The sequence below is a fragment of the Podarcis erhardii genome, assembly GCF_964252035.2.
Source record: "Podarcis erhardii genome assembly, chromosome: 10".
NCBI classification, from domain to species: domain Eukaryota; kingdom Metazoa; phylum Chordata; class Lepidosauria; order Squamata; family Lacertidae; genus Podarcis; species Podarcis erhardii.
Window position 1 is genome coordinate 44,997,651 of NC_138500.1, and position 26,197 is coordinate 45,023,847.

General features: G+C 42.4%; 1 protein-coding gene across 1 annotated transcript in view; it reads right to left on the minus strand.

Annotated features, from left to right (window-relative positions):
- Window positions 1-2,957: 2,957 nt before the first annotated feature.
- TPH2 (tryptophan hydroxylase 2) overlaps window positions 2,958-26,197 on the minus strand; it is a 75,975-nt gene continuing 52,735 nt past the window's right edge. The window contains exons 9-11 of the mRNA XM_081878719.1: window positions 7,013-7,108; window positions 4,686-4,819; window positions 2,958-4,572 (exon numbers count right to left, since the gene is read on the minus strand). Coding sequence (XP_081734845.1) covers window positions 4,398-4,572; window positions 4,686-4,819; window positions 7,013-7,108 — 405 coding nt within the window. The 3' untranslated portion in view covers window positions 2,958-4,397. The remainder of the gene's footprint in view (window positions 4,573-4,685; window positions 4,820-7,012; window positions 7,109-26,197) is intronic.

The window sequence follows — 26,197 nt, forward strand, 5'->3', positions numbered from 1 at the left end:
TCAATCCAAGTAGGCCAAATATGAAGTCCAGCAGTCAGGATACAGTCCAGAGTCAAACCCAAAGCATAGTCCCATAGAGGTCCAGGAGCATCCAAGCCAAGGTCCACCAACATGGGCAGTTGAGCAGTCACAGCACCTCAGCTCTGCTTCCCTTTTGCTTTTTGCATGCTGATTGCAGCATCTGGGCTTGATGAGCCATGTGAGCCTCACCTGTCCTCAGTGTGCTGATCCCGGGGGGGGGAGGTTACCGTAGGCGTAGTCAAAGTCCGGTCCTGGGTCACTAGCCTGGAATCAGTCCACAAGGAGCGGGGCGAGGTCCGGAACAGGAAGCCGGGCGGGGACAGGAGCACTGAAGAGTCAGGTTTGGGTCCGGGCATGAACAGGAACTCAACAACGACGTTGCTCCCACAACCTGGGACCAGGCCAACTGGCCTTTATCTGTTCTGAGGCTAGGGGCGGTCCCGGCCCCCAGGAGACCCGCCTCTCTTGGCCTTAAGGTGAGCACTCCTCCTGGGAGCAACCAGTTCCCTTCGCCTCTCTGCCCTGAGTCTCTGCAGTTCAGGAGAGGCTAAAGGGTTACTGGGCCCAGGGGGAGACTCACCTGCAGGCACTGAGTCCTCAACCACCTCTGGAGCCAGAGTGGGATCACCTGGTGCCTGCTCCTGAGGATCCGGCACAGGTGCAGGCACTTCAGAATCAAGGCCCTGCCCCAGTTCAGCCGGCCCTGGAGGCGGGGACTCCTGTGCAGGCTGGGATTCCTCTGGTTCAGCCTCTGAATCGGAATCCCAGGCCATCACACTCAGTCTACTTCAGCTGAGGAATCACACACTCCTCCCAGAGCTAGCAATCTCCACCTGGCCAGCTAGGGAGCTGGGCTGTGGGCCCTTGCCTGCTTCAGCCTCCTAGAGCGCCCCTCTCGCTCCTCCCTCTGCCTCAGAGCCCACGGTGTTTGTGGAGACAGGGGCCCCTCTGGCTCTGGGTCCTGCTGCTCTGGTTCCTGTGCACTGACACCCATCTCCTTGCCATCCTTCATCACCCCGCGAGTACTTCCTTCCCCATTCCTCTGCTTGCCCTAGTTGCCCCAGTCCTGGCTATACCTGGAGCTGGGATTCTCCTCCTCCTCTCCCACCTCCCCTGTATCCTGCCAGTTCATGACACTGAATGACTGTAGCCCAGAACATTTGGAGGGCACCAGTATGGCCTACACTGATTGGCCACAGGTTTCTGAGGTTTTGGACTAGAGTATTTCCAACCCCACCTGCAGATGCCAGGGATGGACTTTAAGATGTATCATGAGTTTGTGGGTGCCAGTTTCCTATAATCCCTGAATCTAGCAAGTGTTAGAATTTAATCAAGGCTTGGGGTGCCAGACCTCTCTAATCCGTGGATCCAGCAAGTGTTAAAATCTAATTAAGCCAGTCTAGTTTCCTGTGAGCACCTGGGTGAACGGCCATTAAGAGAACAAAGGGGTCAAGAAGGCTCAGCAGGCGATGGCAAATGGGTGAGGGGGCCCTCCCTCAACAGGTAAAGCCAGAGTTTAGAGAGGTGAGAATTAGCAATAATGTGACCTAGAAGTAAAGCAGCCAGAGAGACAGAGCATAATGTTTGTTCATTGGGGTCTTGTCAGTCTTCCCAAAAGTTAGCTGTATGGTACTAATATTACTTTTGATGTTTGTTTTAGTGCATGAGCACTTATTCTAATCTGAACAAGCAATTTCAAAAAATATCATTGATCCATCCCTGAAGTGCTACTGTTCCTACTAACCTAGGCTGCCCAGACTGCTTTCATTTCAGAAATTAGACCGCAATTGTTACAAAAAGATGACTTCCATGCTCATCCGTTTACTTGTAAGGAATCGGAATTTCCTCAGCTTTAACAGTCCTCTTTTGTGCATGTGAAAGTGACCCACTAAATAAACACCACTTACACACATCTAGAAAAATCCACTGGAATATTCTGGATAATGCAGCAAGGAGTATATGATGGCCCCAGATAATTTGCAAGCAAGAGAAAATCATGTCAGGATTTCCACAGCTAATTTAGAATCTACAATTTCTCTAGAGCCAAGTGCATTTTGTGATTAATTTGTCACATTCAATTACAAATTAAGATTTCCTTATTATTTTTTTTAAAAAAGCTGTTTGTAGTCATAGCTGCCCCCTGTGAAAGACAGATGCTTTCTTTATAGCTAATCATACACATGGACACACAGAGTTATCATAAATTATATCTCTTGATTTAGGCTATGATTTAAGAAGAATTTTCAAACTAGCAACTAGATATCTCCTATTTAGCTGAGAAAAATTGTGCCTGATTAAACATCCTACTAAGGCGTTACTACTATCGATTGATGCATTGTAATAATTATTTTCATATAACAATTAGTTAAGAATTACAGAGATAACTGACTAAGTGCATATTTACTCTGAAGCAAGCTTGCTGAGTTCAAAAGATTGCAGCCTTTAATTTCTTATGTGCCATCTTTCAAGAAAAATATATGAAGAATGATGTTGTGCATCTTTTTACTATTTGGTGGGATCTATAAATTAGGGATTTCTGTATGATATGCAAGTGGAACAGGGCTACACACACAAAATGAAAAGGTGCTTCAATGTTTGGAAATAACTGTCCATTATGTATATTATACCCCAAAGGCCATTTAACAGAGACATATTATGTTCTTCACCATGTCACATAAACCACAGCTGAATCTAAAGGCGCAGGGACAGAAACAGTCATCACCAGCCAAGCAAGAAATATGTCTCCACTGAACATGGAAAACAAAAAAGATTGCAGTTCTTTGCTGCTCAAGTTCTGGTGGGAACCCAGTGGTTGTGAAAATGTGAGGGAAGAGGGGAATGTGCATTGCTAACAAAAAAGAGGAGACATTTGTTACATTTTCCTTTAAAACAAAAAACAACCACCACGTCATAAAGAAAACAAAATCAATTCCAAGTCAGGTTTTTCAATACCACATTTATGCATGGTGTTAAGGGTGGCCTCGCATATCTCTGTACATCACTTTATTACTCAACACTCAATGACCCACGGCTGAAAGTGAGGGCTGCACTGTAAAGCATTGTGGTTGAGCTCATGATGAGGTGTTCATTTGGGTCAGACATGCAAATCAACACTCAAAGCTGAAGTAGCAAAGTGATGAATGAGCGAACGTATGTAAACCAGCTCATAAACACATCTGAACTTCTGGCTATATCAGGGCTTTGCAGGCTTATATCAAGGAAGTATATTCTTAGACAGTCTCCTGGACTTTATTGTGCTCCCAGAGACCCAAGTTCATTTCAGCAGCTTCATCTGTGCAACCAGTTCTAGAGGAGAGTGACGTGGCCATGGATTCCTTGATAACCTCAAAACTGGAACTGTTGTAATGTACTGTGCATGGCGCTACCTTTAAGAACTTTCCAGAAACATCAACTGGTTCAGAAGGTGGCAGAGCGCTGGGTGCTGTAGTGCATCTGCCAATGTCCCCCACCGTGCTTCTCCTTGTCAAGGTTTTGGATCGCTCGGTGGCACATTATGCCTATGTGGAAAGAATCACACTAACTCCCACTTTGTTTCAGGACACAATTTAAAGTGTTGGACTAAACTTTTAGATCTTTAAATAGGTTGATTCCCAGGTACTTTCTGCATGAACTTCCCCATTCTGGCCCTGCTTTAAGTACAGGGCCGGCCCACCCATGAGGCTAGGGGAGGTGATCATCTCAGACGGCAGATCCACAAAGGCAGCAGATCCCAGTGTCAATCTTTCTCTCCTTTGCCCCCTCTTCCTGATCTTCACTCGTCCCTTCCTCGCTGGTGGGAAGCGGAGTGCCATTTTGAGGCATGCTTGGGCCAGCATTGCCTGAGATCAAGGTGGCTGGTACAAGGGACAGTGCCTTTTTTGTTGTGGTGTGACATTTATGGTACAATCCCCTCAACTGAAGTCATCAGATCTGTCTGCTAGGCTAGTGAGAACCATTTAGTATCAGAGAACATAAACTTTTTTAAAAATGCAGTTCTTATTGTAATTTTGTTTACAGCTGCTATTGCTTGATGATGATGATGATGATGATGATGGATGCTTTTTTTGTCTTTAATATGTGCATTTTTATTGACGTATTTGCTTTTTATTGAAGTGTATTCCTTTTATGTGCTTGTAAGCTGCCCTGGGAGCTTTTTAAAAGCTGCGTGGCAAGCTAAACATTTAAACAAATAAGCAAAGGATACATGTTCCACTTCCTTGCGGATCTGCGTGTTAGCACTGGCGTATCTGAAGCTACAGTCGGATAATATCACACACTAAGGAAGTGTAACAGTCATGCAACAGAGAAGGAACAAACATCGCATCGTATAATGGTGTTAAGGTAGCTACACTCCAAATCCCACAACACTGGATAACTCATATCCCCAAGTATCTGTTCATTTTGCTTAAAGCGTCACACACTGTGTTCAGGTCACTCCGAAGATCCTGGACAACGTTTTCAATACTTCTGGTGTCTTTCAGAATTTCAATGCTTTGGGTGTATGGGTTGAAATATACTGAAAAGGGACGGTTGATTGATTTTGCAAAGTCCCTGAAAGTTAAAAAGAAAAGAAAAGAAAGAAAATTAACTCCTATTTCTGTGCCTTCAGATAAGGGAAAATTAGATTTGGGGGTTGTTTTTAAGGGTCAAGTGAGAGAACTTGCCTCATTTTTTCTTTGGCTTCTTCAAAACTTTCAGAGACAAAGTAAGCTTCCTGGAAAGTCGTGATAAGGCATTCTTGCAAGCAGGTTGTCTTTGGATCAAATGTTTTCACATTGGCTTTATCAGACAGAGCGTGCTGCAAAACACACGACATCATCTGTTAAATTATATTACAGAATGCTCAAGTGTTTCTGTACACCCAGCTTTTATAGCATAGTATGCTCTCAAACACAGTTGCTAGTCTCACCCATTTTATGTAGAGTGGTCTTTAATCATCAATAGGATGAATCAATTTTTATTCAAAAAATTGTTAGTTGCTGTAAGAGCCTTTCCCCCAAATGATGACATAATCGAAAACAACTAAGAGCTATCTCTGCCCCATATGCATAAGCAGCTTAAATCATCAACCTTGAAGAGACAGTTATCAATAAATATTCCAAGCAGAATTACTGGGGTAGCGCAAATTACCAGCTTCTCCAATAGGCAATAAACGTTTGCCCATTTTACAAGTAAAATTTAATCTTACGATGTTATTCACACAACTTATGCCATTTGTGTGACAGTCAATATCATATCTTGAAAATGCATTTCGGTCTACAAGTGAAATAGATATATGGTGAACAGTTGATAATTTTTTAAAAATTGTATGTTGATAGAAGACATTATTACCCTTTCACGCAAATACTGCTAGGGAAGGACTAGGCAAACAGATAGATAGATTATAGTGATAAGAGGAAGCAAAGGAAGACATGCATGTATTTCCAAAAGAGCAATTGAACAGCATCCTTATGATAAGAAAGAGAAATGAATTTGTTGTGTTTGGACACCATATTAAACTATAGTTTAGCGGAGCATGAACAGGCCCAGCCTCTTTCAGGGTCCCCACAGTCTGATCCCAGATGCTTCTCTGCGTGGCTTCACCACAGTCAGCAGGGCCAGAATAGTGTCTGACATTTAACTATGATGACTTTAAAGAGGCCAGATTTGGAAACTATGGTTTGAAATTGGCTTGTTTGTAACAAAGCACAATAACTTTCATTGGTTCAGACAATATGATAAACTGTAAGCTAGCCAAAAGCGGGGCATAACAGGCTTATACATTCTCTGCCATCATGCGAAATGATCTGGAACACAACCCCTATGTAGATCAGGGGTTGCCTGTATATATATGTTTTTAAGTGTTCAATATCAAAGGCGGGCACACTTTAAATCAGACATTCCCACACTTGTTCCTCTCCAGACATGTTGTTCAAAACATGTGGAGATGCAGATGGGACAGAAATTCAATTCAGCTCTAATTTAAAGGTGAATCTATTAAATTCCCACTTTCTAGAACAATATGCAAACAACACAGTTATCCGTTTGCAATTCACACATACCCAGATTTTGCAATGCAGTTCTCCAACTGATAATGTTTATAAAAATGCTTATATTAGCAGAAAGTGTGTGTTGAAATGAATATATTGGTAAAAATAGCAGCAGCACTGGCAGGAGGAATAGAGACATTCCAGGATCAAATCCGAAACTGGGACGGTTTTTGTAATTCCGGGACTGTCCCTGAAAAATCGGGACGCTTAGAGGGTATTCCCAATACCCCTCACAGAGCTACAACTCTCAGAGTTACATGAGAAGAGAGATTGATTGTTAAACCACGCTGCAAGTTGCTAGCCTCACTACACTGTAGGTTTCTTAATTGTGGTTTTTTTTAATTCTGCTTGAGAAAATAAACCTTCTGGAAAAGACACACTTAAATATTGGAAGGTTGCCTAGGGCAACAGGCATTTTTGGATGGCGTGTTTTCAGATTGCCAGAAATGTTTTACAACATCATGTAATGTTATAGATTGTTTACACAAATGGAAGGAGTTTTTAAAGATCAAGAGCCCCCAAAATATATCCCCAGCCTCAACTTTATGTCTTTTACCACTATCATTTCAGTGTGCTTTTGGCAAAAGCCCACATGTTGGAAGAACCCTGCTTCTGGTAGAGCCCGGAAGAGAGGTATTTCTGCCTCATTCCAACACTCTCCAGTGGCTTTGCTTGGAGGTTAGAACTGCACTGCCCATCTGCATTTTGCCACTCTTGTTTCTTTCAAATCCATGCACTTGTGGAAAAGGAATGCATGCTTTATTTGGAATTGGGCACCTTTTTGAAATGCGTTTTTCAAGCACTCCAAAACACATGTACTAACGGTTACCAGGGCCGTTTAGAAATAGGTAAATACAATCAGCCTCGAATTATATAAGAAATATGTATCTTTGTGCAGCAGAGAGCTGGTTACTAGCCATAAATAATGCAGGCTTATGTATATTTATTGTTTACATTCCTACCTTGAGTTCTCCAATGGAAGATAGAAGCCCTGCTCCGTAAGCCCGGAGTTGCCCGTCTTGCTTACAAAGGCCAAATTCAATAGTGAAAAAATAGCACTGTAAGAAAGAGAAACAGATGCCCCTGAGTCCGGATGTGTGCACAAGTTCAAAGAAAGCATGTCATCAGGGCTTTCGCTTGCGTACACCACTACTTCAGAATTTCATGTTTATTAAATAAGTTCAATCAAGGACATACACATTTCAGTACTTTAAATGTAATTTTCCCACAAAGGGCAAAATCAGGGACGCTCTGATTTATTTCCTCCGGCTCCGTCCTAAATCTCTTTAAGAAGTGTCGCCATTAGAATCAGCATGATTCATGGAAGGAAGCACCTATGGTTGAGGCAGTACACATGCACCTTTGTAGCAGCCAGTAAGTATGAAGTGTTTGCTTGAATATGTTAAATTATTCCAAACCATCTTCGCCCACATACACACAAAATCAACAAAAAAGGCACAGGTTATATATACATATACATGCACTTATATACAGTTTTGAAATGCAGGCATATCATGAAATGATACCAAGAAAGAATCCAAAATGTAGGCAGCTGTATTGATCCATATATATATATATATATATGGGTTTTGGTGTCCTCGGGTGTCTTCCCGTGTGGACACCCGAGGACACCAAAACCTGCATTCCTGTACCCGTGAAAATCTACGAAAGCAAATATATATATATATATATATATATATATATATATATATATATATTAATGCACACACACACATCCAAATAATATTAATGCATACAGCAGCAGTGCATTAATATTATACACAGTTATTAGAATCAACTGACAGTCATAGACTAGGAAGCTGCAAATGGTCAAGTAATGGCTGGCTACAATGCTGAAGTTTAGCTGAGGAGTCCCAGGTTCACATCCCTGATCAGTCAAGTGGCATGGCTGCAATCCTATATGTAGTTGCCTGGGAGTAAGCTCCACTGAACTCAGTTGTGCTACCTTCTTACTGCATAGGCACCTTATGGAGCACATTTAAAGGTAAAGGTAAATGGACCCCTGACAGTTAAGTCCAGTTGCGAATGACTCTGGGGTTGTGGAGCTCATCTCGCTTTACAGGCCGAGGGAGCCGGCATTTGTCCACTCCGCAGACAGTTTTTCCAGGTCATGTGGCCAGCATGACTAAGCCGCTTCTGGTGAAACCAGAGCATCGCACAGAAACGCTGTTTTACCTTCCCGCCAGAGCGGTACCTATTAATCTACTCGCACTTTTTTGGCGTGCTTTCAAACTGCTAGGTTGGCAGGAGCAGGGACCGAGCAACAGGAGCTCACCCTGTCATGGGGATTTGAACTGCCAAACTTGATCAGCAAGCCCTAGGCTCTGTGGTTTATTTAGAACACAGCGCCACCTGTGTCCCTATGGGAGCACATTTAGCTTTATTAACATATCTGCAACCTTTAGCTTTTAATTCAACAATGCAAACAATTCTGCAAAGTTAAGCTTTTACTTCTAGCAGGAAATAGGAACCCCCTAAATGGAAAGGAGTGTCGAGCCTCTGCTTGATTCTTTTCCTCCTTCTCAAAGTTATTCTATGGAGTGACAAACAATAACAATAGAAACACCTGAAGGCCTCAAGATCACCTCAGTCACTTGCCCATGCCAGGAGGGGCCATCGCTTAGACTGGTACATCCTGCTCTGAAAATGTTTCCATTCCTTCCCACTCACCCTTTCCTACTCCATTAGTTGTTGGTGGCATTACTGCAACCATCCAGGGATTTTTTTTCTAGAAAAGAGGTGCCGGAACTGGTTGATCTTTTTGGAGAGGAGCACCCAAAAAAACACCATGATGCCTGCCACCTCTGTCATGCTGCCCCAAGCGCCATGCAGGGAAACAGCACAGCAACACTACAGAGGTGACAGAATGCAGCAAAGAGGTGTCAGGATTCAGTACCGGTGAGTTCCGCCTGAAATAAGCCCTGCAGCCATGGAAATAATCAAGTACCGAAAGACCTACATTGGCTCCCAGTACGTTTCCAAGCACAATTCAAAGTGTTGGTGCTGACCTTTAAAGCCCTAAACAGCCTCAATCCTGTATACCTGAAGGAGCATCTCCACCCCCATCGTTCAGCCGGACACTGAGGTCCAGTGCCAAGGGCCTTCTGGCTGTTTCCTCACTGCGAGAAGCGAGGTTACAGGGAACCAGACAGAGGGCCTTCTCGGTAGTGGCACCTGCCCTGTGAAATGCCCTCCCATCAGATGTCAAGGAAATAAACAACTATCTGACTTTTAGAAGGCATCTGAAGGCAGACCTGTTTAGGGAAGTTTTTAATGACTGGTGTTTTAATGTACTTTTAATCTTTTGTTGGAAGATGCCCAGAGTGGCTGGGGAAACCCAGACACATGGGCGGGGTATAAATAATAAGTTGTTGTTGTTGTTTACCTGTGTGAAAAATGAGATGCAAAAAGACCTTCTGTAGGAGAGTTGTGAAAGAACCTGCAGGTTTGAATTTGTAATCTTAGTCAAGATGAATGTGTAGGTATTCCTGAAAACCCGAAAGCCTGAATTAGCACCAGTTTATTTAATAAATGCTAGAATGGTCGAGCTGCACATAATCAGAAAGCTAGCCTGATAGTATAGTATGATTACCACCAGGTGGTGTTTCAGCAGTATGTTAGGAAGAAACACAAGGTTGCCAGGCTGTTTTGCTGTTGATTTTAACCACCTTCTCCATGTGATCCACTGTTGGCAGGGATCCCAAAAGCCGTTTAAAGCACACGTACGGGGCTTGCACTAGCCAAGTGGAATAATGGACTTTTCATGGAACAGCTGACTTCCATTGCTTATCAGAAAGTGCTTTTTAAAATGCTTCCATCAGTTTGCCACAAGGCATCAGGAGCTGCTGTTTGAGGAAAACAAATCTAAAAAGTCCCTCAGGCCCACATAGCTAGTTCCACATTCTCCATAGATCATGGCCTTTATCTCCTGTGGTTTTCAATATATATGAATTACTCATATTACTCTGAATACAGTTGACTCACAATTTACACTCATTTAACTGGTGCAAATTCAGCTTGTATATGCTTGGCCAAAAATAAATTTAAAAATGAAAGGGAGTGGTTGTCATGGGGGACAATGGCCATTGCACTCATCTTAGCATCTGGAGGTGCAGGGAGAGTGTGTTTTGACTCTATGTGATTAAGTCATCTATAAAGACAGGCAGACAAACAAATTAGCACAGGCTAATGAATAATGGCATATTTCTGGAGAGGGATACATGGTTGTATAGTCATGGTGTTAATTCCTGTTCTATCTGATGTCACTATTTCTGTTGCAGAGAGAATGCAATCTAATCCAGGAATAGCCAGTGTTGAGCCCTCTAGATGTTGTACAATGACAATACACAACAGCAAAACCAATGGCCAAGAATAATGGGAACTGCAGTTCAAGAACATCTGGAATGCAAAATGTTGACTACTCCTGATCTAAGCCATCTCCAGTTTAATGCCAGCAGCCAAGGTAACTAAGGTAGGTGACAGCATTTTCTCCTCCTTTCATTTTGACTAGCCCCCTCCCTCATTTTATAGGGAGAAATAACATTGGCATGGGTCCTACCTAGGCTTCATCTAGCATTCGTATGCTCCCAGCAATGGAAGCAACTTCCATCAATTTCCCCTTCCACCTCTTCTGCCCTTTGAAAATCTTCTCTGGAGAGTTGGGGGATCCTCTGGAACAACAAATGAGGCAGCGCAGGGGCCAGGAGGAAAGAGAATTGGCAAATACCTCCCCCAGTTCTGTTAGCAGGATCCTAGTGATCTCAGTTCTCTTTGTGAACAGCAGAAGCCCTTCTCTTTGTGGATGCCTAGTTAAGATCCAAGCCATTGTGTGGAATAGTTTGTAATCTTCTTGTCACATCTATTCATTTGTAAAAATGGGGTATTATTTACCTGTCTGCCAAAGATGCTCTAGAATTTAATTCACTTATGCTTATGCGTAAGGTTGCTGATAACAGAGAACTAGTGGAATTAGTGTTTTAAAAGGGATGTATTCCATCACCGTATATACATGCCAAAATAACTCATTTTCATTTTATAAGGGATAACAGTCTTTGAAAAGACTGAGTTTTGAGAATATATATAGATAGATAAACTAAAGATAAAATGTCCAGATGGTAAAATGTAATTTGTATCTGCCAAATTCTAATTTTTATCAATACCGTATATTTAGAACAACCCTTCATATGAATAATAAGAAAAAGCTACTGCAAATGTAATTTATTTCCTGTATGCAGCATCTATTGTAGATTCTGATTCACAAAGCTTTTGTTAGGATAGAGAATGAAGTATCTCGCTCAATGCTGCCATCTTCAGATCATTAGTCCTTAATACAATTATTTTAACCTTTGCATAATATTCTGTTGATTTCACTGCTTTGGAGAACTATTCTGGCAATAAATCCATTCTAATTAAGAAAAGATAAACTAAAAATAGAGGATTCACATTTTAAATAAGAGTAGGCTCCCATCAGGCTTCACTCTGTTTTCTTTAATTTCTTTAACATAAACTGAGTTATTCGCTGCTAAGCCTTTTAAAGTTTTTGTTTAAAAAAGTATTCTTAAATTAAAAGGGGGTAATTAAAAGCATTCCTCAAACCAATTCAATTATCTGAGATTCTCCTTTCTTTGGTTATATTTATTGCTTCCTTCCACAGCTACTAAAACAATGTAGTAGAGAAATAAACAGTGATTCTCAATTTAGATGCCTTTCAACATACAAAGGTATTCTGAAATACTGGCTCCCTGTCCATCAAAAGTGCACAAACACATCAGGTGTGCAGCTCGTACAGTTCCTATTAAACTTAATAGTTTCAGTAACTGAGATAACAGCAGATGCACCTATCATATCCCATCAGAAAATGCTTTTACAAATGCTCATTCCTGTTCCTTTAACTGAAGTCAAGGGCCTTTGCCCAAATTCACCTAAACAGGAGCATAAGTGATGCTTCCTCATGCATGAAGGCATCTTTACACCTTCAAATGTCTCTTGAATATGGGCTAGTGGAAATTGCCCATTAATGTCAGTAGGAACCAGAGGAAGCCCTAGAAATGCACAATCGGCAGGGAGTTTATTCTGTCAAGCCATTAAATTGGGGCCTCCTGTGGAAATGATCAATGCAACACGCTGGGCCAGGAGAAGCTCACCTGATAAAAGGAAACAAAGTTTCTTACTCTACTATGCATTTATTTGATAGAGGCTGGAAGGCATTTACTTGAAGCAGCATTTTGGGGCTACAGATCATTATTAAATATATATATATACCGTCGTACCTTGGATCCCAAATACCTTGCTAGTCAAATGTTTGGGCTCCCAAACGCCACAAACCCAAAAGTGAGTGTTCCGGTTTGTGAATGTTCTTTGGAACCTGGATGTCCGACGCAGCTTCCAATTGGCTGCAGGAGTTTCCTGCAGCCAATCAGAAGCCACGCCTTGGTTTCCAAACATTTTGGAAGTCAAACGGACTTCCGGAACTGATTCCGTTTGACTTCCGAGGTACCACTGTATGTATGAAGATGATTATTTCAAAGATGAGTGTGTGCGACAGAAATCCAACCCTCTGATGGAAAGCTCTTTGATCCAGCAGAGCCTTCTGTTGGTAAAAGGAGGAGTGAGGGAACCTTTAGCAACTCCTTCCCCCATCACCTCCAGAGCAGGTGGGCATAGTGTAGGAGGGAGGCTCACTCACTAAAGGTCTTCTTGAACCCTGTTCCACTGACAGATCGCTCCATTGGATCAAAAAGTCTCCCATCAGCAACTGGATACTGTGGGAACTGCAACAGGAAGGATCATTCAGTTTGTAACTCACGAGTTAATTCCGTTATCATTGAGTGGAGGTGTTGCTTAGACCAGTCCCAATGCAACTGCAGCTTAATAGCCAAACGGATATGCTGTTCCCTGCAAGCAACTTTCCCTTCAAATGAGTAGAAACTTTGCTTATCTCTTATATACAATATATTCTACATCAGTTCCAAATTACAATAAATATAATGTTGATACCTATGGTAATAATAATAATAATAATAATTTTTATTTATACCCCGCCTTCCCCAGCCAAGGCTGGGCTCAGGGCGGCTAGCAAGCAATAATAAAAACAAGTTGAATGAATACAACTTAAAAACAAAATTAAAATACAACATTAAAATATTGAAATGTAGCCTCATCGCAGGAGGAGAAGGAAAAGAAAAAAGAAAAAGAGGGAGGGAATCAAATTGGCTCCATGCCAAAGGCCAGGCGGAACAACTCTGTCTTACAGGCCCTGCGGAAAGAAATCAGATCCTGCAGGGCCCTGGTCTCATGAGGCAGAGCGTTCCACCAGGCCGGAGCCAGAGTTGAAAAGGCCCTGGCAATGGTTGAAGCCAATCTAACTTCCTTAGGGCCCAGGACCACTAGGGTGTTGCTATTTATGGACCTTGAGGCTCTCTGTGGGGCATACCGGGAGAGGTGGTCCCATAGGTACGAGGGTCCTAGGCCGTGAAGGGCTTTAAAGGTCAAAACCAGCACCTTAAATCTGACCCTGTACTTCACCGGGAGCCAGTGCAGCTGGAAAAGCACTGGGTGAATATACTCCCATGGCAGAGACCCCATGAGGAGCCTCGCTGCAGCATTCTGCACCCACTGGAGTTTCTGGGACAGCTTCAAGGGCAGCCCCGCGGTGACCGTCGCATGGATCACTGTGGCCAGGATGCCAAGACATGGTCCAAAGATCTGTTGGCTGCAATAACTAATTAACTGCTTACAAAATATTATAATACGCACATCTTTGTGGCTGGAATTACCATCTTAACATAAAGAAAACCTTTCCCCAAATGAATACAGTAGCAAAACAGATACAAATTGTCCAGAATCTCATGACATTTTACAGAGCCATGGATGAAATAGTTCATGAAACACACACTGTTTGAGCTTTAGTGGCAGTCTACATTGACAAACTAAAGCTGAAAATGTGTAGGAGTGCTAAAACAACTCTCTTGAGTAGTATGCTACTGCTAGTTTTTGAAAATCAGCCACAGTAGTTTTCTAATGTTTACTTTCTTCCAATACATTTACCAGTGCCTTTAAACATTACTTACAAAAGATTATTCTCAAGTGTCTCATATTCCTAAACGTCTGTGGCAATGTCATGCTTGAACAATAGTGCACACTTCTTTTGGAGAGGACACACAAGACCTCCAGAGTTACTCTGCAATCTACTCTACTATTATCTACAATCTATTCTATTATCAGACATTACATTGTCATAAATATGACTGCCTCTCCCAAGAGTACAACCGTGTATTTTCAACATAACATTAGAGACAGTCCTCAATTTTACCTAACATGGCTAGCAGGAATGCATGTGGCAGTGGTTTAATCATTGCTTTTCACATTAGAATCTTAAATGCCTGTAGTATTTGCATATTGAAAGGCATGTAGATTGCAGTAAAAATCTAAAAGTGTTAAATTAATTATGGGTATTTTGGTGGTTTGCATAATCATGAAGAGAAAATTTCCATAATTGTGGAGGAAACTAATCAATATGCCATAGGTTGTGAAATATTTAAATCTGAAAAATGTGCCCAGTCTCTCTCTCTCTCTCTCTCTCTCTCTCTTTGTCTGTCTGTCTCTTACTCACTCACTCACTCACTCACTCACTCTGTATCTCATATATATCCAGGAGTAATCCTGAATAATAGTCATTCATTAACAGAGTGAACTACAGTGGTACCTTGGTTTAAGAACAGCTTAGTTTATGAACAACTTGGATTAAGAACGCTGCAAACCCAGAAGTAGGTGTTTTGGTTTGTGAACTTTGCCTTGGAATGAGAACATGTTTCGCTTCCTGTTGAGTGTGTTCCATTTGTAAATTGAGTCCCCCACTGCTATGGGAAAGCACACTTTGGTTTATGAATGCTTGGATTTAAGATCGCTTTGGTTTAAGAACAGACTTCCGGAACGGATTAAGTTCGTAAACCAAGGTACCACTGTAATCAGAACTTGACAAAATTCACTTGTAAATAGAATCACTTAAAACACAAACTTGGTTTCTAAATAAAACAAATGAAATAGAGCATGTTTTCATAACATTCTTTCGTTCAACCATTTCCTGCAAATTACTACCATAAAAGGTGTTTAGGCTTCTTTTTTGATTCCCCAAACACAACTCTTTTTGTAACAGCACTGCATTTCTCTCCATTCTGCCTCAACTTTGCACAGGGCTTTTGCTAACACACACTTTGGAAGAGTTCATTCATAGTTGTGTTTTTTTTTTTTTAAAAAAAAAAACAGCAACCAAAAAAACAGAACACTGAGCAAGTGTGGCGTTGCTTTCTTGTATTTTATAATACAGGCGTTCAGTAGGCTAAAACAGGATGCTGGACTAAATAGGCCACAGGCCTGCTCCAGCAGCTTCTTCTCAGACCCTCCAAGTGTCCCTATTTTCTAGGGATGTCCCTGATAAGCCATCCTGGTTTCTGATTTGATCCTGGAATGTCCCACTTTTCCTTAGGGTGCCCCTATTTTCATTGGAGAAATGTTGGAGGGTATGGAGTTATCTGACCCCTGGGCCATCCAAAGGCAAACCTGTATAGGGAAGTTTTTTAATGTTTAATTATGATTTTATGTATATTGGAAGCTGGCTGAGGTTACACAGTAAGATGTGTGAGGTATAAATAGTAAAATTATCATTATGGAATGGGACGTCCCTATTTTCATCAGAGAAATGTTGGGAGGTATGTCTTCTTACATTCTTATATAAGCAAAACCAGAATGATTACTTTTCACACTGACATTGAAGCATGTGGATTTTTCTATGTACATACCGTTTTTTAATCTATAATCTATTTTAGAGTCATATGTAACTCTCAGGAGAACTTTCGAAACTCTCATTATGCAAAAGTAATTAAATTCTTGAAAGGAAATTATAAACAAAGAAAAAAATAAAAGATAAACACACTGGAAACAGTGACATGAGCAGAATAAAAATTGTCCATAAAATTCTGTTGACGCAACTAGGACATACGATCAACTCACAGGCCACATTCTCATGGAGTGTTTGGCAGTGGTGTTGCGTGTTTTCATGCTGCCTTGGGCGCTTGTGCACCGAGGAGGCAGGGCATGGGCTGTGGAGGGCAAATGGAGTCTGCCATGTGCCAGCCCAGCCCTCACCACCAAGGCCACCAGCACAACACCAATCCTGAGCCGCTTTGCAAGGCTGGGCTGAGCCCAGCCTCGGAAGCCAGCTCAGTGAAGAAATCATAAGAAAGAGGCCATGCATCCTTTGATCCCAGCCTCACCCTCAAGCATGGCTGTTGGATCCCAGCCTCCATTAATTAAAGGTTTCCTGTGGAACCTCTGCTTTAATTGTGCTTCCAACTAACTTCAGAAAAGCAGTGTCGCAGAAGAGCGAAGGGACTCTGGTATGAAATGAACCATATTTAAAAATGAATAACTGGGATAGACAGACACTGTCAGTGGACTTTGTATTTGGTAGAAATGGAGTGAGTTGTTTTTGCTTTGTTTTTTGTATTGTGGCAGAAGTGAGCAAGGGTAATCATTCAAACTTATTTTGATCTTTTTTTAAAAGTTATTTTTATAGCAAGACTTGGTAAAATAATAGGAAAGGGGAAAGACTATAATGGAGTTTCCATTATGCTTCTTCAGCAGAATTTCCTCCAGGTAGCTAAAACTTATATATTGGCATTATCTATTGCTGCACAAGTATTTGTAGTGCCTCAGCTAAAGTGCAGTCCAATGCCTAACAACATTTCTCAGGCAACCTTCCAGTGCAACCTCTGTTAGGAATGACCGGTGACTGTTTGGGATAGCTTCTGCAACTTCTAAACAATCAAAATATATATTATATAATTTGGGGGATGATTCCCAAGTGTGTAGTATCACATGGCTTTGGGAAAGGGTACTCACCATGTGAAGAAACCTTGCAATGAGGCTGCCCTAACGCTAGGAAGCTGGAGAAGTTCAGCAGCATTTCTTTATGGACAACAGAACAGCAGAGCAGTTAGGACTTGCTACATAGGTACGGCTAAAGTTCCAAAGAATTCCCACTCAGCTATGGAGGGAGCAACAGCCAGAGAGGAGAGAGGAGTTTCTATTACATACTAGAGACATGTCTCTTAAAGAAACAAACCACAAACTCTACTTAAAATTAAACAACAGGGTGCCTCTGAGCACATTATGAATTTGTTTCCAGTACCAGAACTGAACTGAGTGCACAGTTCCTTCACACAGAAGTCCACAGAAGGAAGTTCTTCCTTTCAGCAACTTAATTTAGGTGGGGGGAAGCCATTTTGTTCAGTGTCAGAAACCCTCATGGATGTACTGCAAACCTGCCAGAGATCTTCCAGTAAAGCCCAGATCAATCTTCTGCCTGCCCCTTGGTACAACCTTCTTTTCACAAACAAACAAACACTGTGTAATGTCAATAATGTTCCTTATTACAAGATCAAGATCACTCAGCCTCTGAAAGGATGCAAAATCGCAACGCAGTGGATACAACTCTCCATTCAACATGGCCAAACAGTCATTTCCCTCAACCTCAATGACTTTGAGCATGCTGTTTAAACCAGCCCGGTGACTTGGGTTTTTTAACAAGGGAAGGGCTGTAGCTCAGTGGTAGAGCATCTGTTTAGTATGCCAAAGTCCCCAGATTCAACCCCTGGCATCTCCAGGTGAGAATGTCCCTTGTCTGAAACCCAGGAGCTAGCTGGACCTGCTCTCTGTCGGGATACACAGAATGCTGTGTGAGATAGTAAGTCTGCAGGCTTGAGTTTGCTAGCTGATGCAACTAGCTAATGCAATCAGCCTGCAATACTTTCTATGGAGGTGCTGGGTAAGAATGACTCAGCAGTAATGTGCTGTCACTTGATTGGCTGTCATTGGTTTAAAAGGGAAACCTGTCCAGCAGTAAGGTGGTGGTATAGAAGAGTGTGGTCAGAGAGAGAGTGTTAGAGGTCTTCCTATTTGCCTTAAGGTGCAGCCAGGTACTCTGTTTGACTGTACGAACTGCTCGTGTACGATAGCCTGTAGGTATTTGTATATAGAGCTCACAATAAATATACTGCACTGAAGAACCTGGAACTCTGAGCATTTCTGCTAAAGCGCCGCGAAGAATTCACAACACTCTCTGACTCAGTATAATGCCGTTCCCACCATTTTGGAGAGACAAAGTAGCCACACCCCTCCTCCCCTGGAAGAAGAGGAGAGGTGGTATCTCCCTAGAGGAGAATGTGATGGCCTGAGGATGATTTCGCCCAATGGGGAGGAGTGGTGACAGGCTATTTAAGCTTGCTGTACCCCACTCTCTTTAAATCTGTACAGTGGTGCCCCGCAAGACGAATGCCTCGCAAGACGGAAAACCCGCTAGACGAAAGGGTTTTCCGTTTTGGAGGTGCTTCGCAAAACGAATTTCCTATGGGCTTGCTTCGCAAGACGAAAATGTCTTGCGAGTTCCTGCGGGGGTTTTTTTCTTTCCCCCCCCCCTTTTGCTAAGCCGCTAAGCCACTTATCTGCTTATCCGCTAAGCCAATAAGCCGCTAAAAGCCGCTAATAGCGCTAATAGCGCTAAGCCGCTAAGCCGTCAATGGGCTTGCTTCGCAAGACAAAAAAACTGCTAGACGAAGAGACTCGTGGAACGGATTAATTTCGTCTTGCGAGGCACCACTGTATAAGGTCTTGAAGCACAAGTATACTTTTCTCAGTATAATCTAGTAATAGCCACTTCTGAGGGCCAGCACATTACATCTAGCAACTGCTGTGTGATATTTATTTATTTATTTATTTATTATTTCTCCAATGCTTTTCTTTTTTTAAGGCAAAACAACTATAAGTTGTTTGGGGTTTAGGGGAAAACCTGTAGTGGGAGTGACTGTTGAGAAGGAGGGGGGGTGTTTAACCATTTGCGTGTCAGCTCAAAAGTGCCCCACCACTGGTGCAGGAGAAAACATTTGTTTAAAAAAACAACCTAGAGAAAATAGCAGGTGGCAGGTGCTTTTGAGTAGATAATACCTGGCAAGAGAATGAGTTACACACACATTTCCTCCTCACTCAAGCCACTCAACAATGCAGCTTCGCATTTGATGGGTGGTGGGAGGGGAATCCAGTCGCAAAACGATGTATCTGGCTTTCCTGGGCCAGACCACCCCACTGCAGATATTTGAAAGCTTTTGTAAGTCCTGTTTTCATTCCCTAACCATTTGTTTCTTTATCTCCATCAGGTTCAAAGATTTGGAATTTAATGTCATTAATTTATCCTGGCATTCCAAAGCAAGAACAATATGCTGTGAAAACAACTCCCCTTCCAATTGACATTAAAAAGTGTGTCACATTCATTTATATTCAAAGTTCTCTAGAGTAGCTTAAGTCGCTGCTTCGTCAAGCTGTTGCTCTAGTTTTGGCTGTCGAAAATAGTTCACACTTATCTCAAGGGAAGCAGAATCAGCCTTTTGACATTCTTTCCAGGGCTCCTAAAGAAGGGATCCTCTGAATGCCAAGCTACAAAATAAAAGCAGGGTAAACATGCATCATCCTTGTCCTCCCACGCCCTTCACTGGGGGATTCTGCTTTCCATAAAATTATTGAAACATCACTTCCCTTTTGCAGGGCAGGGGTAAGAATCATTCAACTGACTTTGGAGGGCTTTGTTGTGCTCTCTTGGTTGTGAAAAATACAAGCTGCCATCGTTCCTTTCCGAAGACAACAACAATACCCCACACAAAGTAAACCGAAATGAATACATTAGGAGCCGGAATTGTGCCCCCCCCCCCGTTCTTCAATTTGCATCTTATATTTTAACCACAGAGCCTAAGGCTTGCCTATCAGAAGGTCGGCGGTTCAAATCCCCGCGACGGGGTGAGCTCCCGTTGCTTTGTCCCTGCTCCTGCCAACCTAGCAGTTCGAAAGCACGTCAAAGTGCAAGTAGATAAATAGGTACCGCTCTGGCGGGAAGGTAAACGGCGTTTCCGTGTGCTGCTCTGGTTTGCCAGAAGCAGTTTAGTCATGCTGGCCACATGACCCGGAAGCTGTATGATGGCTCCCTTGGCCTATAGAGCAAGATGAGTGCTGCAACCCCAGAGTCGTCCGCGACTGGACCTAATGGTCAGGGGTCCCTTTACCTTTACCTATTACCCACTCTAGCTGGCATCAATATGGAAATATAACATATAAGATGTCACCACGGGACAGGTTGTCATCAAGTGTTATATGCTTCCCTGCCCTACTCAGCAGCTACCACTGACAAGGACCAAAGTGTGAGAAAATTCGGGGGGGGGGGTGTCACTGTTTTAGTCTCTTGCTACAAGGGCAAAGCTAGTTGCTGCAGCCCTTCTCATGCAACATATGAGCATTATCAAGATGCAACTCCATGTTAGGATCAAGCTTTTTAAATTCATCAATAGGGCAACTCCATTAGCATTAGCTATATTTTGTTAATCCCTTCTGGACTGATACAGATATCAATATGCTCCCATGCAATAGGCATGGGGCAGGTTATAAAATGAAGGAAGGCACATACAAGAAATAAAAAAGGTAAAATTTCATGGGCATTCAGATTCTACAGTAAAGTTGGTACCACCTAGAAGTTTAAGTTTCACAGTTAGGAAGCAGATGTGCTCAGAAATAATTAGAGCTTTGCATATAAAACCCAAAAGAAAAACAAGGCATTAATGTGTGGAATCTTGCCTTCACAGCCATTGTGGTAGTATACACAAAACATAATAGCCATGTTCATGTTGCTGCTTAGGAAGTTACGCCCAGGGGAACAATGTCAAGAGGATTTCAGAATCTGCTGAATGTGTCACCTGACACCAGGTCATGAATAGTGAGTTCATTTGGGTGATCTCATGAGACCTAACTTAGCTGCTAACAAGGAAAAACCACCTTGTCAGTTGTTTGAACTGCATCTTATGGCCCTGTTTCTACAAATACACACACATATTAAAAATAAAACATGATGCCTCCAACAAAAACAATATAGCAATTGCTCATTTTAATTAAATTGGTAAGGTACTGTACACATTTTAATGATAAGTTCTAGGACACTGTCCAACAAAGTTGCAAGTATCAGGGTGTGTGTTTATAATGGTAACATTCATCTAACCCTGTTTTAATTAATTGCAGGTTAATTAAAATGGTTTCACTTTGTTTAAACAATGATCGCTCCCCGCCTAAAACGGGGGGCGCCCTTTGCGTGGACGCGTGCAGCCCCTAGATCTGGAGCGGCTCCAACAGCATAGGCTTGGCTTTGCCTTCCCTCAGGTGGGATACCTGGAGGTCTCCGCCTACCTCAGTCAGAAGTCCAATCCCACCTGGGGGAAGCGTTGCCAAGGAGACCAAGCCAGGTAGGGGAGGGATTACCTGCCCACACAATAGAGGGAGGATCTTACCTGGGAATCCTCACTTGGCTCCAGAGCTTCTCCCACCCTACCCACCCTCAGTTGATGTCTTATTTTGCAGGTTAACTTTTCTTCCCAGGTTTTGCTGGTTAACTTTTCTTCACAGGTATGCGGGCGCTGCTACGTTAAGGTCGCTGTTAAAGGGCCGGAAAGGAATTTCCCTGCATTGGCAGGTTTCGCCTTTCCCGTAGAAAACGTCACAACTTTGGCGGTATCAGGCCTTGGGCGGAATCCTTTAGTCCATCTTCCTCTTTGCGGCGGCGATACCAGGGTTCCCCGTTAAAGGGCTTTCTGAAGGGAGGCTTTGACCGTACGGCGAAAGGTCGTCATTGCTCTCCCCTGCGGCGGTGGTGTAACGGGGGCGGCTATCACTGCTTGAACATATGTTCTCCAGAGCCGGCCCATCCCCCACACACACACACACACTGGGTAACCCTGATGCTCCCTAGGTCCCCGGCTGGGGACTGGGGAGGGAGAACGCCCAATGCCTGAGCCAAGGTCTACCTACATTTGAAATTTAATAAAGTTGTGGCCAATTTAATCCCATAGCACGTTGTCTTGAGTCGTTATTCCACATGACGGGGGGGACCGCGCGGGATCTGGGGACTCCACCTGTGCACGCAATTACGTTTCTAATATATATTGTATCATGGTTGAGACATTATTCTTCTGGAACACATTTTTTCCATCGTTCAAACAAAATTTCATGGACTAAGTAAGGCATCTGACAATTCAAGGAGGGAGGTGAGCCCTGAGTAGATGAAGGGTAAGTGCTGGCAACAGCTTTGTGGATAGACGCAGCGGAATGGATGGCTCAATGGAAGATATTTTATCTGGATTGGAAGCACTGCAAGTGAATTCTACTGCATTGTAAATCATCTGGAAGTATGCTGTTCCTGTTATATGCATGCTCCTGCTATTTGTTTTACGCAGCCTGGGGAGGGCTTTGCTCTGAAAGATGGTAAACCATATACCGTACTTTTCCGTGTATAAGATGAGGTTTTTTTACTCTAAAATTATGTTCAAAAATGTGCCTCATCCTATACAAGGATAGTGAATGGGGTGGACGGGTGACTGGCTGCAGCTGCAAGCAGGAGCTTGTCAGCGACAATTTTTGGCTGCTAGAAGGGCTGCTTTGGATTGGCTGCTGCTTCTCTAATTGGGTTGGTGATTGGCTTCTGCAGCAAACACTGCTGTTGATTGGCTATCACTGCCATGATTGGTGGCTGCTGTTCTGGGACACACGCGATTGCCAGTGGACAGCTTTTCTCAGTCGGGTTTGAATTTTTTTGCTGGGGAAGGGTCTGTTTGCGATTGGCTGTAAAAACTGGGAGGCTTCTGGATCAAGATATAAGTTTCCTGATTTGAACCTGAACAATACATCAACAGAGTAACCCATGGGTTGTGAGGAGAAGAGAGGATGGATCTTTTTAAATGCACCTTCTAATTACGCTATTTAGAAAATCCGCCAAACTGACACCTCTAATACAAAACATTTTTTTCAAAGAGAATTTAAAATCTGCTGGGATGTTTTTCAACAGCAAATGTATGCCTGAAATAATGTGCCATAAATACAGATTTGAGTCGTGACTCACCATTGAGTTACCTGTCAGAATCTGTAAACATGTTATAAAGGAGCTGAACAAACAAAATAAAAAGCAAAAGCAAAGATAAGATTTTCATGACAAAGTTTGCACCTGGTCTATCATCAGTGGTCATCTCAATTATGAAAAGCAGACAGTCAAAAATGTTTTTTGAGGTTAGGAGGCGATCATTAATTTGACCAGTATTTTCATTAGTGACAATGAAAAGTCCAACATTTGAGTGTCAAGAAGTCCTGTTGAGGCAACGTTGAAAGTAGGATGAGGAGTGTTTGTATGTACCACGTTGGGCAAGTTAATGGAGTACTGTAAACTCTCAGAAACAAACAAATAAATCTTGTGGACAAAAGGATCTATTCGGTATCTTGGTAGAATCAATATCATGGGGAAACAGAGAGGTACATTTATTTAGAAAACAAATCATTCATTTGTTGGTCAGAAACTGCTATTGAGTTTCATACATTACATTTAGTCGTCATGGCCCTGGGGGTCCCTTGCCCTGGCCACTCCCCAACCACCAGCACTCACCACCGAGGCTGATCTTCCATCTACTCCCATGCCAACTAGTTGCTTTGCTCTTGTCTGACCAATTTTTATTTTTTAAAAAAAGATTCTTAAAGTTCGACCGAAATCAGCCCAAGCTAGATACTGACACCCTGATCTGTTTTGCACTGCTTCCCTTAATCTTCTGCCTCCTCTGTGTCCTCTTCTGGCACTGGCTGGGGTAGGGACAGGCTGAAGAGTCATATACTTACACATCAAAGTCTAGCTCTATGAGCTCCATCTCCCTAGTTTTGACGAAAACCTTCCAGTGATTCACATATCAGCCAGCTAGGGATGTGTGTAAATGCCCTCAATGTTGTCAATTGATTGCTTTCACTCATGGTGCTGGATGTTCACACATGTGTCTCACATCATTGATTTTATAGAAACACAATGATACACAAATAACCATTCTTGGGTCTGTGTGTTTTGGTGTGCCATGAAAGGCTTAAATGTGGTGAAACTGCAAATGTTTCGGCTCAGAAACAGACAATACACACTGCTTGTTCAATATATCCATGACCAAAACCCTTCCAAGCTTCAGGAGAACAAGTCTTCGATTTGTCAAAGCATGGTTGAATTTAGGAATGGCTGTCACAATTTTTGGAGCTAGATATAGATATTACCCTTCTCTTCTAGCAGAAATATATCCACAGATCTGTTTAACTAAGCCTGCTTAATTAACATAGCATTAGGAAATAAATGCACATTAACCTGGAAAAGATAAGACTGAGAGGTGATATGATAGCTATCTTCAAATGTGTGAAGGGCTGTTGCAATGAATGGTGGCAAGCTTGTTTTCTGCTGCTCCAGAGGGTAGAACCTGAACCAATGGATTCAAATTACAGGAAAGGAGATTCCAGCTAAACATAAGGAAGAACTTTCTGATAGTAAGAGCTGTTTGACAGTGCAAGGGTCTACATCTCCTTCATTGGAGGTTTTTAAACAGAGGTGGGGGACCATTTGTCAGGGATTCTTTATCTGTGATTCTTACATTGCAGAGGATTGCACTGGATGACTCTTGGGGTTCCTTCCAACTCTAGGATTCTCTAATTCTATGCCATGATTATCCATTAGTTTTCAGTAGTTGTATATCAGAGCCTTAAAAAAAAAATACAATCAGGTTTTTCCCACCTAAGCCTAAAGTGACATTCTCTCTCAGCTGTTTTCCAATGACATTGTATCTCTCTTTGCATGTTTGTAAGAAGTGAAGGCTGGTCGCCGAAGAATCGATGCTTTTGAATTGTGGTTCTGGAGGAGACTCTTGAGAGTCCCATGGACTGCAAAAAGATCAAACCTATCCATTCTGAAGGAAATCAGCCCTGAGTGCTCACTGGAAGGACAGATCCTGAAGCTGAGACTCCAATACCTTGGCCACCTCATGGGAAGAGAAGACTCCCTGGAAAAGACCCTGATGCTGGGAAAGATGGAGGGCACAAGGAGAAGGGGACGACAGAGGACAAGATGGCTGGACAGTGTTCTCGAAGTTACCAACATGAGTTTGACCAAACTGCAGGAGGCAGTGGAAGACAGGAGTGCCTGGCGTGCTCTGGTCCATGGGGTCACGAAGAGTCAGACACGACTAAATGACTAAATGACTAAATAACAACAGGAAGAAGTTCGAATTTAAGGCACCTGCTCCAGATCATTTCAGTGCTGCGAATACCAAACATTATAGCTTTAGTAAGGTATTCTTTGCTATAAATAAGGATGTTGTAGTGCTGAGTAAAATGATAAAGCAGCTTTCTTTCAGCTCTAAAAATATATACATGAAGTTCTGAGAACAGAACAACAAAGAATGCAGGGTTCTGCTTTCATTTATATATGTATAGTTTACTATTATGCAGCTACTAAATGTAAATGAAGATAATATTTGCTCCAAAGGGAACTCAAGACAATGGCAAAATTCCTCTTTGGTTCTAGGCAGGGACAGCTGGGTTTATAAAAAATTCATTAAGCCGTTCTTACAAAGAGATCATATCACACCTCCATTAAAATTTTTGAAGATTATATTCCATTATCCATCCCTGGTGCCCTTTAATGCTAAGATGCCAATCCTTATAAGCTGCATCATCAAATAATTAATTAAGCCATACCCTAGACAAATAGTTAGCTTTTTTTCTGGTTATTATGTCCAATTTTCATTCATTCGTTCAGCTACCCAGAGAAACAAAAGCACCCTACCCAGCATCAAGCAGAGAGAAAGAATCAGGTTGCACAAATTTGATTTGGTTGTTCACAGTGGAAAGTGATTAATACAATTTCCTATAATATACAGCAACACTGAATACTAAGAGGAGTCTATTTTCCACCGAAAAGAAAAATAGCTTTGATTCACATGGCTGAAAAGAACCATAACTGCTTGAATCTTTCTTTGCAGACCCGCATGTTTGAAGCCGTACTGCTATACAGGAATTATGAAATTATTTCTTTGGTCTGATCTCTTGTTTCAATTTTATAATTTTTCAAACATTCACATTATTAACTCAGATGAGACCACCCACTGACTAAATGCAGCCACGCTCTCGTCTTAGCATTCTGTCTCTAACAAAGGGGCATAAAAAGTTACTTGCTGGATTAGTCCAAAGACAGCATCCTG